This window comes from Mizuhopecten yessoensis, unplaced genomic scaffold (genome assembly GCF_002113885.1).
Source record: "Mizuhopecten yessoensis strain PY_sf001 unplaced genomic scaffold, ASM211388v2 scaffold4883, whole genome shotgun sequence".
Lineage (NCBI taxonomy): Eukaryota > Metazoa > Mollusca > Bivalvia > Pectinida > Pectinidae > Mizuhopecten > Mizuhopecten yessoensis.
Genome location: NW_018405769.1, coordinates 304189 through 319455, shown reverse-complemented (window position 1 = coordinate 319455; position 15267 = coordinate 304189). Strand labels below are relative to the sequence as shown.

Genomic DNA, 15267 nt, shown 5'->3' with positions numbered 1-15267 from the left:
ATAATCGGGCAAATATATATAAGCACAATATCATATCATATATTAAATAATTTATAAAAGACTATGAAAGTTTATTATGAGACATATATGCCCATCTAAAGTCAGCAAGTACTGTAACTGTCCTCATTAAGCTTATGATGGTGGCGGATAGGGTCACAATCTTCTGGCAATTCAGGAGGGATTATACTGAAAAAAATAATGATCAAGTTAACTCAACAACAAAGTAAAGGAAAATGTAATAGTTTATGAATTGCTTGTCAGGTTTGAATAAATTAAGTAATTATACACACATGTAGATATATATATGTGTATACAACAAGGTTTAAAATTGAAGCAATCAGATCAACAGCACTAAAATAAATTTTGGTATAAAAATTGAAATAAAGGTGGACCACCGGTCTCATTTTCATTGTACTTCGGGAGTAATACAAACAGTTTTTTAAACAAAGGGACATAACTCTATAATTGGGAGAGGACCCTCGATTTATATACTGTATTGTATAAAAGGTATCACTTAAATTGGTGAAGTAATTTGTGGAAGGAGTAGTGAATTATTAATATGGAAGTTGACTTTATATATAATTCACAAATCGTCAGTTAGAATGAAATGCTTATTAAGTATATTGATGCAGTACTTTGAGAGGGATAGTGTGAACAAGTCAAACGAGGGGACATAACTCTATAACGAAGGGAGGGAACATCGCTTTGTTTATGTTATTGCCATCCCCTCTTCGTTACAAATGCAAGTATCAGTAAAGTATTTTGACTGCGTCTGATGTAAATATGTGTAGGAACAATGAGAGGCCTACACACCCTAAATCTAGGATAATGTAATTGGCCATAATGTTTAGAAAGGCAAAGAAAAAAGATCAGGGCTCATATCATTGAAAGTGTTCAGCTGCAGACCCAGAATTTAGTTTGTATGTGCTAAAATAATATTGCTAAAATATGTACGCCCACATTCCCTTTGCATGAGATGGTGACCAAAAATTAAATGAAAATTACCATCTGTGACGTCCATATCTTTCTGTTGGTTTAATGAAGGTCCTTCAGCATCTGCAGGGTCTAAGTGAAAGAAAATCAAGAAATAAGTATATATCCTGCTGTTTCACATAATCAAATTATTTGATTATCAGAGCAAATGAAAGTAGAAATGATGAGCAACAATACCACTGAATCCAGTACAAGATGTTATGTTTGATTTACATCCTACGATTAACAATCAAGAAACATCTTGAACATAAAGTGAAAGAATGATAATATTTCATATCAATAATGAATAGAGACGTTAACAAGATTTCCCATATGGTAAACCAGAACAAAATAATTTCTTTATTTGTTATTAAATATGTGCTCAAAAAATGAAGACACTGTGGCAAAGCAAATCAATTTTCGGAGTGTATGCTAGGTAACAGGGGGTCGAGCGTCTGGGGTGTGTTGCGCCAGGGAAATTAAAGGAGGGAGAGAAAAAAGAACTCTACTAGACCCTAGAAGAAATCTGACGTATTCTGGGAAATCCTTTCAGTCTGAACTTTTAAGATTTTTCAATGTGTATAGACATATAACAACACTATAATTTTATTAAGGTAAGTCAGGAAGATTTGATTAAATATCTGCTCTCTATTTATACCCTCACCCCCCTTTCTCTCTCCCCCTCCCCAAATCCTCGATTTCACTGTGATATGTTTCATCAATTTGTTTGTTTCTTAATGTATATATCATCTTTCATGCCATCACGTGACCTATTTGGAGAAGTCATCGATAAGTTTGAAAAACTTACTGACTAATCAATCATATTAATAAAATATTTTTTAACTAAAAAATGTATTTTATCAGGCTAAAATGTTCAAGAAGACTTTTTTTCCTTTCCTTTTTTCTGATTGATACAGACAGTCCATAATGATCATAAAATAAAATATTGAATATATATGATAAAAAGAATATCTTGAACATTTAAATGTACATATACAGGGATGTGTATGCACATAACAAGCAAAGATTGTATGAAAATTACATTATGATGTAACATGATGAAATAACTAAGCAATGTACATGTCTGCTGTAATTATTGGAATAATATATCAGAAAAAAATCTGTGATGATCTGCAATTAAATGAACCTGTAATTTTGAAGATATAGAGGGGTTTGACTGGTGTATAAACAGAAAGAAAAAATGTCATTGAAATATAAGGAATAATATTTATAATATTTCGATGGAGTCAATTGAGAAAAATTCAAAATCATAAACCAAAAGCCAAAGCAAAATGTGAAAGAAAAAAGTAATTTTAACATTTAATAAAACATTAATTCACACACATTGTTTGTAGTAAGAATTAATTTCGAAACGTTGAACAACCCTAAAACGTTAAAATAAAATTACTTAAAAAAGTTTTGACGATTATCAGCACGCTGAAATTTTGAAAACAATACAAACATTTTAAAACGTTAAACTGTTATTGTATCACACCCCGAATAGATGCATAGAGACTTGTGTAGTCAAAAACATTGAAAACTTGCCTCAAAACTTCTAAAAATATTCCAAGTGGTTGCCGCAGCCCCGGGGGTGCAGAAGCTATAGCTCGATTGTCACCGATGAGTTAAAAAACAATGAAGAATAATCTCTTATGAATGAAGTTTTAATTACCTTCTATCTTGGTATTCCAAGCTGCCACGTGGTTGACTATATCTCTATGTCGATGGACTGGTCAGGCAAGAGTGATATAGCTCACAACGCTAGTATTACTAGTTCAATAAGTATCTGTCACGGTACCCAACAATATGCGAGGTCACCGAGAAACTGTCACTACTATAAGAAGAGCACACTGTACGAAGAATGGGTTACAATGTCTACAATATGCCGAGCACAATAAGCCGTCCGTACAGTCTGGAATCCTGAAAGGAAGAGAGTTGGGGTCCAGGTATATTCACCCAAGCAGCACGGGGTCCTTGGCGTCTTACTTTCGGTAAAAGCCCGGATGACGTAATGTAAATAGACCGTCGACACAACATTCCTCCCAACCTTATAATGAAAGTCCTTTGTTCTGGGAGGTCCTGATTTGGAGAATACCCTGGTCCTTAATCAGAGTTCCCACAAGCTATAAGCCTGTGTTTTCACAAAATGTTCCATTACTGGTTGTTGCTCCATGAAACACAGAGTTAAGGTACAGCCTCTTTAAGTCTCCTGGAGTATAGGTACAGGGTAGCACTATAAGCACGAACCTGGCCTAAAAGATCAGGTACCCCTGACCATAGGTGTTTGAATATAGCCTACAAGCGTTGATACAGTCGTCGGGCGTTTTGGTGCAGAGACCTGGTTCCGAATCTGGCAAAATAGGGAGCATCCGTCTCTAACAGTACTCTCTCAGAGTGGATTCCCCCTTATGGCTTTGGACTGCTGGTTGTTGAACTTAGCAGCCATACTGGTGAATCCAAAGTACAGCTGTGAGAAGGCACTGGTCCACTGGTCACGGACGTAAGAATCCCCACTAAAACAGTGGAGATTTATCCTCTGGTCAGGACGCACAGCCTTCTTCACATAATAGAGCAGAAGTAGATAGGCTTCCGCTCCACTGTCTCCGGTGATTCCTCTAAAGTGTATTACCAAGACATGCCTGGGTTCCACCAGTAGCAGAATCTTCTTCAGCATAACTGACTGCTGAGCCCACCGCTCCCTAGGGACGGAATGGTCCAACCCAATCTCGCCGACTGCTCCGACATGAGGCAACTTGATGAGTTGACACAGCTCCTGGACAACGCGCTTGAACTGATCCTGCGAGTACTGGTGCTTCGGATGCACCCCCACTGCGATCTCCATGTCCTCTGGTAATGTAGCCAGATGCTCCTTAGTTGGGTAGGTAATGGGGTCACAGTACGTAACAGGCACAGGTTCCGACAACCTCAATCTCCTGTCCTGGTTCCATTGGACTGAGTGCAAGTAAGGACTGGAAAGTAGTCTCCTTTGGTAAACCCATTTCACGCAGTGTCCGGTCGAGGTGGAAATGAGAGTCAAATGCACGGGGCCTGGCCCTTGCCATCTCCTCAGGAATTGGAAACTGAGTCCTCCAGTACTCACGCTCACTCGAGGTCATCCGCGCCAACATCAACAGAACCGCCTTCCAGTGGATAAGAGCAGCAGCTATGGAATTCACTGGATCCACTGTATACTTGTCTTGGATCGGCTCACCCAGATAACTACTGAATGCCCTCATAGCCACCGTCTGACAGTCCGTGATATTGACACCTCCCTTTGTTGTCAACAAGTGCTGCATCTCCACGAATTCCCGAAGGTCCCCGAGATGCCCCACTGGCCTCCGGAGGAGCCAAACAGCAGCCTGCATGAGAGCAGCCTCTCTGCCTTGCAACACTTCCTGACTGTCAGGGTCCACATGCTCGCTGAAGATTCCAGGTATATGCTCCCGGAATGCATGGAGGCGAGCAATCCATCACCAAGCCCCCAGGAGCCGCCTCAGTGGAGGAGACCGTCCGGGTAAACGCTATCCCTCCTCCGAGGGATAACCTCTTTGATTGAGGAGCCGCCGGCTGACTGATTGGTCGCTTCCTGGTGGCGCTCGGGTCGGCCCGCACATTCTCACTAAGGGCCTTACGGGGACTATGCCGGAGAGAGCTATAATGCTTCCTTGGACTCCTCCTCGGACCCTCGGGATGCCCTTCTCGAGATTGTCGCTCAGCCACCGTGGGTTTAGCCTCTGAGGAGGCACGATACGCACCTCGCATCAGAGTCTCGCCCACAGCAGCATAACAACCCGATGTGACTCGTTTTCGGCTTCCACAGGGGTGTGAGATCGACGCTGGTTTCCTCTTGGGAGGTGGTGATGGCGACTTCGGGGATACCGGTTCCGGCTATGTCACTGCCTGGGGTTCTGGGGGTCCGCTCCCAGATCCAAGGTGTCCTTCTCCATTCGCACCATCTCAGGGCTTCGCGACGAAACCTCCTCCACCCTCCGTGCCAAGCTGGGATCCGTAGACAACCGTATATCGTGGTACATAGCCCTGGACTCCGCGGCAATAGGTCCTGGTCTGTTACGCCTACCGATACGATAGACGTTAGCCGCAATCCAGTCGTGCGACTGCAGCTGACAGACGTTCAGGGTCTCCTCGCAAGACCTGAGCCATGAATCACGACGATACTGCTGTGATCCCCTCTGGGTGGTCTTCCCCCTAGCCAAATCACACATCGCGAGAAGTAGGGCCTTCATCCTAGAATCCGACACCTGAGCCAAACCCAATCGCTCGACGGACTTGCGGGCCGGTTGATACAACTGGCCCTTATCTATAAGCTGCGAGACCTCGTCCGCGAAAGATTGGTTCCGTCCAGATGCCATACCTGCAATATACTAGAGCAAAACACATGATTAGTTACTGCTACAACCACTGCATGTGTATTTGTCTATTTCAAGCGCGTCTGTAGCAGTCACGTTGACGCAAGATCCGTGGTACCATTCCTGACAATAGTCACATTGAATCATAAATCGACCCTGCCAAGCTTTCCTGCAAATGCAGTAGACTTCTGTGCTCTGGTCAGACGTATCCAACTCATCCTTTTCCCCCTGTGTTTTAAATATGTTGATCCACGCCGGGAGCTTTCTATCCCTACATGGCATCATCCGGTCATGATTGGTGATGAACACAGAGTTCCTGAGTTTGATCTGGTACAGGCATGCGGATAACTTCTTGATTATTACTCCAGGACCTTTCCAGGGAGAACACAATTTCTTGCATTTTCCCTTCACGACTGCTGAATCCAGCAAATACATCACATCCCCCTCGGCGTATGGTCTCAGTAGGACTTTAAGGTCATAATAACGCTTCATACGGCGTAGAGGTGTTTTCAGCGTATTTCTGGCGACGGTGTGAGCTTCCTGGATACTTCCCATCAGGCTGGACACATACTAATCCAGACTGTTATTATTCTGGCCTGGTATAGGAAACATCAACTGTGCTGGCGTATTCACCTCTCTCCCAAGCATGAGCATGTTAGGCGTGTATCTGGTACTCTTGTTTACGGAACATCTGATAGCTCCCACGATCTGTTGGACATGCTCATCCCACTTGTTTTGGGACTTGCCAAGGAAACAGCGTACGGCGTCCATAAGTGTTCGGTTATACCGTTCCACGTGTCCATTTGATGAGGGGCGATAAGGCGTTGTACGGGCCTTGTGAATCTGTAAAGCCCGGCACAATGATTCAAAGAGTTTGCTCTCAAAAATGCGCCCCTGGTCTGAGAAAAGTTGGAACGGATACCCAAACCATGTAAAAACCCATCAATTGCCGCTTTCGCTGTCCCCTCAGCCTTTTGTGAAGGCAAAGGAACACACTCTACCCATTTGGTGAACTGGTCTACTATAATTAGACAATGTTCATTTCCGCTTGCCGTTTTAGGTAAGGGGCCAAGGAAGTCTATGTGCACACGTTCCATGGGGGCACCCGCATGATACTGCGTTAGGGGAACCCTTCCGTAGGGTTTGTTTTTCTTGTTTCGGGTGCAAACTTCACACGTTGACACATAGGCCTCCTCATCCGTACCAAGGCGAACCCAAAAGAACTTCTCCTTCAATTTCGCCTTAGTCCTTGCCATACCTTAATGAGCAGCTGAGGGGAGGTCATGATGCCACTGCATTGCTTTTTCCTTCAAGGACTGTGGAACTATAAGCGCCAAGTCCTTACTGTCAGCTTTCTTCATGAACACCACACCGTCGTTAAGGAGAAACAACTCCCGGTTCAACCAGTAATACTTAGTTTCAGGAGATGCCAGGTGCAATTCCCCTTGCTCAGGTTCCGTACCGTCAGTCAGGTATCTGATAATAAACTGCAAAGCGTCATCTTTTCCTTGTTCAGTCTCAAGTTCACGATACGTAAACCCCCAACAAGATGGCGACCCAACAGTTGCTTCCTGAGCTAGCTTGACGGTACACATATTCACATGAAACTGGCTGTCCTGAAACTCAATATCAAAACTTGATCCATCAACTCTAGGTTCCACCGATAAAGTGGACCAACTGTCTGGAGACAAAGCCTGCAGTACTGGCTCAGTTGTCAGCCGGCTGTCATGGCTACCACCATCAGCGTGTTCGTAGCCAAGAGTGACCTGGGAAACCGTGCTATCCTGATGTTTTCCCAAGCCCGGTTGACCCTCAAACTGAGAGGATTGGGTCTGACTGGCATGCATACCCTGAGGGTATACGAGAGAACTTAAACCACTCATGGAAAATCGACCCCTGGCATGAGGGTTAAGCATACTGCCCACAGAGGGCTCCTTACAGAAGTTTGCCTGACCTATAAGCTCAGGACACTCCCTAGGAGTTACTCCCTCCGCCTGGCCTTGCAGGTTATGTTTAACTGTGGCCACATCAGTCCCAATGGACTGGAAACTCTGGTCCCCGCAAGGAGAACTGTCCGTCAGGTTTCTAATGTCATCCACATCCATAGCAAACTCGCCCCATTGTTTGTCTGCTCGTTGACAATAACTACAGCCTCCACAGGGTAAACTTTCCGGTCTGATCCCGGCAACATAGGATGGGCACGGGGTTAACTCATCAGGAAGTCGCGAAAGTGCATCAGCATTCTCATGTTTGGCCCCAGCCCTGTGAGTCACAATCATATGATATTGTGAAAGTTCTTCCATCCATCGTGCCAACTGTCCCTGTGGATCCTTGAACCGTAGCAACCAAGTTAAACTAGAGTGGTCTGTCCTGACGGTAAACTGTTTACCTAGTAGATAGTATTTGAACTGTCTTGTAAATCTCACAATATTGAGAAGCTCCTTCCGGGTAGTGCAATACCTCCTCTGCTCCGGGGTTAGAGAGAAACTACTATAAGCAATAACCTTCTCCGCCCCGTCTTGAATTTGACTGAGAACTGCCCCAATGGCGGTATCCGACGCATCTGTGTCCAATATGAACGGGCTGACCGCGTTAGGTAGCGCCAAAAATACAGGTGGTTCAGTCAATACCTTCCGTAAGGATTCAAAGGCATCCTGCTGCACATCTCCCCAGTGGAACTTGTTTTTTCCAGTGAGCCTATACAAGGGTTGAGCTAACTCGGCAAAACCTTTTACAAAAGTCCGGTGATAATTCACTAAGGCGAGAAACCTTCGTATTTTTAGGAACTGGCCAGTTAGCTACTGTTCCGGTGTCATGGTCCGACATGGCTATCTGGTTTTTACTTACCATGCGGCCCAGGAATTCTACCTCTGGTTGGAAAAGAAGACATTTTCTTGGTTTCAACTTCATGCCATGCTGTCTGAATCTTCCCAACGCGTCCTTCAGATTTTGGAGGTGCTCATCAAAGTGATTTCCTAGAATTAAGATGTAGTCTAAAAAGGTGAGTAATGTTTTCCAGGTGAGACCTCTCAAAGTCAGATTTAACACTCGGGGAAAAAGTAGCAGGAGCGTTGGTAAGGCCAAACTCCATTCTTACATGTTCAAACAGACCAAACTTCGTCAGAAACGCTGTTTTCTTTCTGTCCGATTCCTTAATCTTGACTTGCCAGTATGCATTATTGGCGTCCAATTTCGAGAACCAGGTGTTACCGGACAGCGTATCCAGACAATCATCCACCAACGGCAAAGGGAAAGTATCCTTCACAGTCACATCATTGAGGGCTCTGTAATCAATGCACCAACGCATACTACCGTCCTTTCGTCGGATGAGCATTGGCGCAGAGCCCCATTGGGACATGGATTCCTGTATGACACCAGGATCCAGCATCTTTTTAAGATGCGCCTCCTCCTCACCAACAAATGAGGCCGGAGTTCTGCGCATGCGCTGTTTAATAGGCTTAGCATCACCAGTGTCTACAGCATGCTCTATAGTCGTAAAACTTCCAAGGTCAAACTCATTCTTCGCAAATACATCCTCATATTCACAAATAAGTTCACAAAGATCGAGTTGTTGAGCCTCAGTCAAATGCTTACTGGAATCCATTGTTAACTTCTGTAGATGTTCCGGTACTTCCCTCAACCGCACTTCCGGTTGTCCGATTTGGCAACAAGATGCGACCTCATCAGACCCGGTCTCTAGGTCTGCACAACCAACGACCTCTTCTGTATGTCTTTAAGACATATCAGGACTTATAAAATCCTGAACCTCAAAGGCATCGGCTAGAAAATCACCTTTTCTCACAGTTTTGTACTTGTCTGTCAGATTATCCAAACAGACCACAGGCTCGGTATTTGAACTCCGAACCACACTGGGTACTAACACATTTAGAGTGTTGCAAGTTTTCCCGTTACCCTGACGACAGTATTGGGGGGCACCACAACTTTATTGGTTGCTGTAACCCTGGCTACAACCGGCCTATCCCCAGAGAATTTTGTGTTCAAAGATATTCTTTCCTCCCCTATAAGGAGAGTATCAGACCTCATGTCATGTACGGCCCCCCAATGATGCAAGAGATCATGTCCTAACAACATCTCATCAGCAATGGGGGCTACATACAGACCTGCCCTGAACACACTCTGGCCGATTTTCAATGATACTGGAGGTATTAAAAATCCCTCCAGTGATGATTCTGTATCCGCCAGGTGCATAACAACCTGTTTTAACTTCTGGGTCTTCTTCTGGAACCTGTCATACACTGAAGTAGAAATAATGGTCATTTCCGCCCCGGAATCAATTCTGGCGGTGATGAGTACCTCACCTACTGTGAGTTTCACTAGTGAAGACCCTGCACATATTTGGTTAACATGAATTATCTCCCTTTCTGAGGTGAGACTAAAAGCCTCACTGCCTGTACTAAAAGCACAGGCAGCCTCAGACATATGTGGTCCCTTAACTTCCGGTTCAGAGGTGAGACTAAAAGCCTCCTTCACCCAACTAGAAGTACAGGTGACCTCAGAACCCCTCATCAGTTCACCTATTTTACCGTCATCAGCTGTGGACAAATCCATCAAAATATTCACTGGGGTTGACACAGCCTTAAGGGAAGCAGTCTCCAATGATGATGAAACTAGGCCTTACTTAGCAGATGGCTCAGGGGCATGGCCCGTAGTCCTGGGCCTTAAGAGTTTAAAGAATCCTTTGGCGTCTCCTTGCCCTCATCCGCCTTCCGCTTCTCCAGCCATTTTGCGTACCGCTTACACTCCTTCTTCCTGTCTGCTTACAGAAGAAGCATTTGACATTGGATTTATAATCCTTGCTGTACGCGGGTTTATCGCTGGCTTTGGGGTCCTGTACCTTAGTCTTGCCCAGTTTCTCTGCAAGCTTATTGATAGCTTTTTCTATCAACTCCTCCATTTTGGATTCGCTTGCAGACACCGCATTGACGTTTACAGTAACGTCCTGGTCCTTGCGCTTTCCCTTTTTTCTGTCCACAGCCTGACTGACGTACTGATATTGCTTCATCAGGTTAGTCGCCTCCTCCATTGACCTTGGATGGCCCAGACAGGCATGTTTACCGGCTTCCTTGTCTGTGGCTCCTTGGCAGTATCTGGCAATAGCTTCTGTACAGCCATATTTTTCCGGGAGGTGGCGGAAAGCTGAAGTGGCTAGAGTCATGACTCTATCTGCCCACTCATCTAAGGGCTCGTCTTGGCGTTGACTGGCCTGTTGAAACTTTATTCTGGCCGTCTCTGTTAACTCCTTAGCGCCAAAACGAGTCTCCAGCTTACGCATAATTTCCTGGAAAGAATGGCAGCTCCCCATCTAAGTGACTAGGGTGTAATAATCTAACGCCTTTCCTTCTAATGTCCATCCAAGGTAATCCCGACACTGGCTGTCTGACCATTCGAGGACATGTCTGTAGCTGTCAAACTTCTACTTGAAGGACAGCCAATTACTCTTACCATCGAACTTCAAATTTTTGGGTATTCTCATAGGATTTCCCCTTTTGGATGAATGTCCCTGGTATTCCTCCGAATAGTCGCCGTCACTAGAGGTAGCTGATGAATCAAAGTAAAACCTTGATCTCTCTCTCGCCTCACGATCATGACGACGTTGTCCATGTCGATGTCTGGAATGCGACCTATCTTTTCTGTTCCGATAGCCTCTATAAGGGCTCTGTGAATCAGAATCAGAGCTGTAATGCTTACGTGACTGGCAGTGACGAGATTTAGCTCTATAAGAGCCATGTCCCATCCTAGAAGGACTATGTCTACGGCCATGTCCGTCCCTTGATGGCGTCCTTGAGGACTTCCCAGCATGCCTCCCTGATGGCTTCGACCTGGATTTTGACCTCGTGTCATATAATGACCCCGAAGGCGAGGGTGACCTTGACGGGGTTCTGTATTTGTGTTGATTACCCCTGTGTCTCCCCTCATACTGTTTCCCTCGTGTCCGGTCTGATACCAAATCTCGGCCATCACTGCTGTCCTGTGACCTTTTGTGGTCTCTTCTATGCCTAGATGATACCATCTGTGTACCAGGGGCCCCTACATGTTTCCTATGAGTAGGAACTACATCCGGCGACCTTGACCTTGATGACCTCGAGCACCTACTTGATGCATACTGTCTAATGTCATGTTGCTGCTTGACCTTGTCAAGGTTACTCAGGGTCCTCACTGGCATGTCCTGGTAAACAGTTGGACTAGACGGACAACTAGACTGGTGCTGGAAGTTATCCTTAAACGCCAAACTACTGCTTCGCATTCCTATCAGCTCCTGATACATTTCATGCACGCTGATGGAACCTGATGTATAGGAATATCCTGATTCAGCTGCGCTGTGCTCCACCATCTCCTGTTTCACCCCATGTTTTGACCTCACCCTATGTCTGACTCCCTCTCCCCCTACTACAGGAACTTGGGTCCTGTCTGGAACCTTGGGGAAATCGGCCATATATGGGTTTCGTGCACGTCTCAACTGCTTACCCGGTAGATTTAATGGTGACCATGGGTCAACTCCGTTGTCAGTACTATCCTCCACATCCTGGTAACGGGTATCAGCCTCCCTACCTGCACCATACATAATGGTGGGTGTAACACGGGTTTGGGGAACATTGAGTGCAGCTATCTGGGGTGGGACCACCTTGGGTTGGGTAACACGGGATGGGGCAACCTGGGTAGGAGCCATTATCGGGGCTGTTTGTGGGGGTTCCTTCGGTAATGAGCGCCCTAGGTCCTGCGTCCCTTGTTGGGGTGTGATAGTACCCATAGCTGGTACTTGTCCTAGCAGGTCCCTTAAATTATGTGACTCAGAATGTTGATCCTCCGGCCCAGGGATATTGTCCTCAAAATCTATAAGATTTACCAGGTCCCTGTCCAGCTTTCTTCCATGAAAAACCGCCGTAAATTGGGGCATTGAAACGTACCCACATTGCTCCCGTATTTCCATAATTCTGGCCGCTCTCTTCGGCCCTATGCCTGGAAGTTGCCTCATTTCCATCTCTGTTGCCGTGTTTATATTTACCAAATCCCGTTCGGCCATGTTTTTTTTTGTTCTGTTTTTAGGTCACCTGAGCTTTAGCTCAAGTGACCTATTGCTATCCGTTTTCGTCCGTCGTCGTCCGTCGTCCGTCGTCCGTCGTCCGTTAACATTTTACATTTCAAACTTAAAGTCAAGTTCTGCTGGGCCGATTGAACTGAAAGTTGGTAGGAATGATCGCCTCATGGTCCTGACAAAGTGTTGTTATTTTTCGGGTCGATCAGAAATCCAATATGGCCGCCACGGCCGCCATTTTGAAAACCTATTTCAAACTTAAAGTCAAGTTCTGCTGGACCGATTGAACTGAAAGTTGGTAGGAATGATCGCCTCATGGTCCTGACAAAGTGTTGTTATTTTTCGGGTCGATCAGAAATCCAATATGGCCGCCACGGCCGCCATTTTGAAAACCTATTTCAAACTTAAAGTCAAGTTCTGCTGGACCGATTGAACTGAAAGTTGGTAGGAATGATCGCCTCATGGTCCTGACAAAGTGTTGTTATTTTTCGGGTCGATCAGAAATCCAATATGGCCGCCACGGCCGCCATTTTGAAAACCTATTTCAAACTTAAAGTCAAGTTCTGCTGGACCGATTGAACTGAAAGTTGGTAGGAATGATCGCCTCATGGTCCTGACAAAGTGTTGTTATTTTTCGGGTCGATCAGAAATCCAATATGGCCGCCACGGCCGCCATTTTGAAAACCTATTTCAAACTTAAAGTCAAGTTCTGCTGGACCGATTGAACTGAAAGTTGGTAGGAATGATCGCCTCATGGTCCTGACAAAGTGTTGTTATTTTTCGGGTCAATCAGAAATACAATTTGGCTGCCATGGCCGCTATTTTGCTACTAAGTTCTAATAGGCCGATCTCACTTAAAATTGGTCTAGGAATGATCAGCTCATGGTCCTGACAAAGTTAAGTTAACATTATACTATTTTTTACTCAAATTGGTATATATTTTAACAACAAAAATAAATACTGTAGACTCAGGTGACCGTGTAGGCCCATGGGCCTCTTGTTTGTTTAAATAACTGCTTGTTAATCTGCTTGTTAATCTGCTTTGTCTTCTCTTTCAAAAATAATACCGTAATATCCAGATATCTGATACAAATATCGGAATGGTACCTGAAAACCGCGTGACCACGTGACTACTACAACAGGAAAAAATCAGAAAAATTCTGACTCAAAGCTGTTGAATTATCAGAAATACAGCGCGAATAATATTACACACTAAAGGCAATGCTAACCTAGCACTTCTGACACCAATGAAGTAATAATTACCTTCTATCTTGGTATTCCAAGCCGCCACGTGGTTGACTATATCTCTATGTCGCTGGACTCTGGTCAGGCAAGAGTGATATAGCTCACAACGCTAGTATTACTAGTTCAATAAGTATCTGTCACGGTACCCAACAATATGCGAGGTAACCGAGAAACTGTCACTAATATAAGTGGAGCACACTGTACGAAGAATGGGTTACAATGTCTACAATATGCAGAGCACAATAAGCCGTCCATACAGTCTTGAATCCTGGAAGGAAGAGAGTTGGGGTCCAGGTATATTCACCCAAGCATCATGGGGTCTCTCGCGCCTTACTTCCGGTAAAAGCCCGAATGACGTAATGTAAACAGACCGTCGACACAACATGAACATGACCAATTGGGTGAAGTATTTGATATTTATTTCTGTCAAAACAATTAAAAGTTACATTGACGAAATTTTCACATGTAAACTTACGTAATGGCCGCCATGTTTTCCGGCGAGGTCTGGGATAAGTGAATTGATTTCGTCGCCATTTGTGTAGAAAACACATTCTGTTCTGACTTCACCATTCAATGTCTTGTTCTCAGAGACTGGATACCGGTAAACTCCAGCATAACTTGAAAATACTACAGTAAAGTTGAAGCGTTTTGAGATCGACCAGGTTGTTTACATTCGCAGAATATAGGTCGTGGGTCAAAGTTGAATCAAATGATGAAAAAATTTCCCACTTTGTTGTGATTGTCTAATTTAATGGTATTGCATCATGGGAAAATAGTTGTTTACATACGAGGAATGACGATTGAACTATTAACGTCTTCGTGTTACTTTCCAGCCCCTTCCCCATTTTATCGTATTTGTGAATGATATAATTATATTAAGTGACAGAAAAAACAGTATGACAGATAGGGGTTTATAGACACGTTGTGTCGTACGCAATGAATCCGCGCGTTTTCTCTATTCTCAAATATACTTCCGGGTTATGGCTTCACATGGCTTCGGCGGACTCGGTAGAAATGGCTCGTTCACAATGCAATTAACTTGTAAATTAAAAGAGTCACCTATCTCATCAACAATATAACACTAATATATTGTTTGAAGCCCCGTCTTAATGTTGGCTGTCGACATCTACGTCGAAAAGAAAAACGAAGTCTTACACAACGAAGCCAAACACGATTTTAACATTTCTACGATCTTTCCGACACGTTTTCAAACATCAGTTCAAGAAATAGAAATACAAGGTATAAACACACGCTTGTAGTTACTACTTTCAATGAAATTTTGCAGGGACCTTCCATGGACAAAGGTCAACAAAAATAGTTGCCGTTTTAGTCCTACGCCCCTAGGGGCCTTCGGGGCGGGGCCAAAAAGGGTCAAATTGACTAAAATTTCAAAAATCTTCTTCTCAAGACCCTGATATGGTAGAATCAAATACTCTTCATAGATGGAAGAGTCTTAAGGTGCTTTACCGAAATTGTGAATTTCTTGACCCTGGGGTCTCACGTTTCCCCCTGGGGAGGGGGTAAACTTTACTATAGTTTATATAGGGAAATCACATTTTGGACCAACATTTGTTTAATTTCCATTGGAAGTAATTCAATTTGGGTTAGCATTATCAGTATTAGGTAGCA

At 44.3% G+C, this 15267-nt stretch overlaps 2 protein-coding genes across 2 annotated transcripts; both read right to left on the bottom strand.

The window, feature by feature from the left end:
* Positions 1-3361: 3361 nt before the first annotated feature.
* LOC110449998 (putative deoxyribonuclease TATDN2) lies at positions 3362-3814 on the bottom strand. Its single transcript, XM_021497195.1, has one exon. It carries the CDS (start codon positions 3812-3814, stop codon positions 3362-3364), a length of 453 nt encoding a protein of 150 aa, XP_021352870.1.
* A 6959-nt stretch (positions 3815-10773) lies between these two features.
* Positions 10774-12381, bottom strand: LOC110449997. The gene has a single exon (XM_021497194.1). The coding sequence runs from the start codon at positions 12379-12381 to the stop codon at positions 10774-10776; it is 1608 nt and encodes a 535-aa protein (XP_021352869.1).
* Positions 12382-15267: the final 2886 nt, after the last annotated feature.